The sequence below is a fragment of the Mandrillus leucophaeus genome, unplaced genomic scaffold, assembly GCF_000951045.1.
Source record: "Mandrillus leucophaeus isolate KB7577 unplaced genomic scaffold, Mleu.le_1.0 Scaffold40, whole genome shotgun sequence".
Lineage (NCBI taxonomy): Eukaryota > Metazoa > Chordata > Mammalia > Primates > Cercopithecidae > Mandrillus > Mandrillus leucophaeus.
In genome coordinates, this window is record NW_012104254.1 from 8,403,955 (window position 1) to 8,406,438 (window position 2,484).

The window sequence follows — 2,484 nt, forward strand, 5'->3', positions numbered from 1 at the left end:
TGCGCCTGCTCTGCCGCTATCTCCCGCGCGCAGCAGCTGACGGATGGCTCTTTAATAAGCCCCTCGTTAATCTTCCCCCGCCTCTCCAACCTCTGCCCGGGGAAATCCGTATTTTCTGGCCCGATAAGGCTAGAGAATTTTAGACGGTGAAATGTAGCAAGGAAAGCAAGTCCTTATTGTTTAGCCGGAGTCACTCAGCTGTGTCCCTTCGAACAAATCTCCCTTTTTCCTTAAAAAAAAAACAAAAAAACAAACAAAAAAAAAAAAAACTACATCCCTTGGGCGTTTTCATTTTAGACCCTCCTGCCTCCAAAGAGCAGTTCTTTCTCCTCTCCAGCACCCTGATCTATTTTTTTCCTTCCCGGCAAATCTCATCCGGCACCGCCCGGTCCTTTCGCCCCCTGCGACTCCTTGTCTCTGCTCGTTCCCTTTCCCTTCCCTCGTCGCCTTCAAGGATACGCCAGGCAAACCCTCGTGCCTCCCCCAGGCAGGTCATGGAGGGCTTCAAGCAATCCTTTTCTCTAGCGTCCGAAGCCCCAAAGAAAGAAACTTGAATCCGTTCTGACATCTCAGGGCAAAACCCCTCAAGGTGGAGAGACCACTTTCAACACGACCCAACCGCGGGTGGAGGTGTGAGTGAGGGGTAGGCGATGATATAGGGGACGGGGGAAACGTGTCAGCTACAGCTTTAGGCAGATACCGCGCCTTTGGTCTGCTCTCCAGCAAGCCAGATCAGTTCACCTTTTCTACGCGACCTTTGGGACGCGCGGGCAGAGTGCACAGCACCGGGTGGGAGCTGCTTGTGCATGGGGCTAGGAAAGTGGTGTTGCCGCGCGGGGGCGCTTTCCTCCCGCTTTTGCGCCCAGGCAGGACACCCGGCGTTCGCTCCACGGGGTCTTGGGGATTGGGGACTCCAGAGGAAAAGACCCCTGGGGACCGGGTCTGGGGCGGGCAGAGGAGGGTCAAGGCCTGTACGGGAGCGCTGGCTGTGCTGGCTGTGCTGGCTGTAATTACTTTAGAAAAGACCCAAGAGCCGGGATTCCCCTCCGCTTGCGTCCTGGTCTCCCAAGCCCAAAAGGTCTGCGCGCCTTGCCGCCCAGCTGGGCCCCAGCGGGCCCTGTCACTTACCGCAGATCTTGAGCCCCAGTTTTCTGGTGCATCCATGGGCCACGCCGCACCAGGTATCGTACGCTAGGACGAGAGAGAGGGAGAGAGGTGCTGTCAGGGAGGGTCCGACCGTGGGGAAATGGGTGGAGGGCAGTGGTTTTCTTGGGGAAGGATGAGGTCTTTGCCAGAGCTCTTCATTAAAAGCTCCTTCCTGAAAGGAGCTAGGAGCCAAATCTGTGAGCCGACAGGCATACCCTCTGAGCCCCCATCTTACTCCTTTCTTGCTCCTGGCTTCAAATATAGAATGGTGTCTCTGAGAGGTGGGGCACCCAGCACCCCTCCGGGCCCCCAAGCGACCCCCACCCGGCAGCCCCGGAGGTGGGGTCAGAGTTGGGTGAAGGCTGACCCACACGGAAAGGGCCAGGCCCTGCAGACTCAAACTACCCAACACCCACTGGCCAGGCCCCGCAGACTCAAAGGGCGACCACAGCAGCCCAGAAAGGGAACACAGGCATCTGGGACCGAAACGTCTCATAATTTCTTGGCGGGTCTCCAGCCTAGTGGCAGCTTAAAATAAACTGGCATGAAATGGGGTCGCGGAAGAGTTCAAGAATTAATTGGGTGAAAAATAGTATTTGACTAGATGATCGGGCTCGCATGGCTGCTCTTCAGTCAGATCGGGGAGTGGGGAAGACAATAGTGCGCCTCGGCTCCTCATCCCTGGCCCCTCTTCCCAACCTGCCCCTCATTAACCCTTCCCTCTGACATCTTGGGTCTGGAGCAGGCACAGGTAAATGGAATCAAGCACCCTTCCTCTGAGTCACAACTGAGGGTGGGGGTGCTGCTGGATTTTCCTTCTTTTCCAGGCTGTTCTCAAACCCCTCAAGGTCTATCTGCTGCCTTCGGGGCTCAACTTCCAGCAAGAAGCGTGGAAAGCAGCCCCATCCCCGCTAAGCCCCCAGGCGGGCTGGTGTGGTGAGCCCAGCACGAAATCCCCTTCCAATCTCTCAAAGCAAAGCTCTCCAAGCACTCCCATCCCTTACCCTACACTTCCTGGTGCCTCCAGCTTCACACAAGTGTTGCAGGCGATAAGGAGAGTGACATCAATTAAACCCGAAGCACAACATAGCCCCAGCAGGGAGAAGAAACAGCCTGACATCGGTGAGACATCTCACAGATGGAGTTCCAGTGACAGACAGGAAATCAGTGCAAAAGTGAAACCCTAATAATACCTGGCGGATAAAGAGCTATTTGGACCTGATAAAGTACTTTCACTTTAAACATCATCTCATCTAATTCTCGTAACAGTCCTATGAAACTGGCAGGAGTGTTGATCTAAGAGTCATTTGACAAAGAAAAAACATCGAGGCTCAGAGA

The 2,484-nt window shown here is 55.0% G+C and overlaps 1 protein-coding gene across 3 annotated transcripts in view; it reads right to left on the bottom strand.

Annotated features, from left to right (window-relative positions):
- GAD1 (glutamate decarboxylase 1 (brain, 67kDa)) overlaps positions 1 to 2,484 on the bottom strand; it is a 58,177-nt gene that overhangs the window by 51,492 nt on the left and 4,201 nt on the right. For all 3 annotated transcript variants that reach the window (XM_011991947.1, XM_011991948.1, XM_011991949.1), the window contains exon 3: positions 1,129 to 1,191. In XM_011991947.1, coding sequence (XP_011847337.1) covers positions 1,129 to 1,191 — 63 coding nt within the window. The remainder of the gene's footprint in view (positions 1 to 1,128; positions 1,192 to 2,484) is intronic.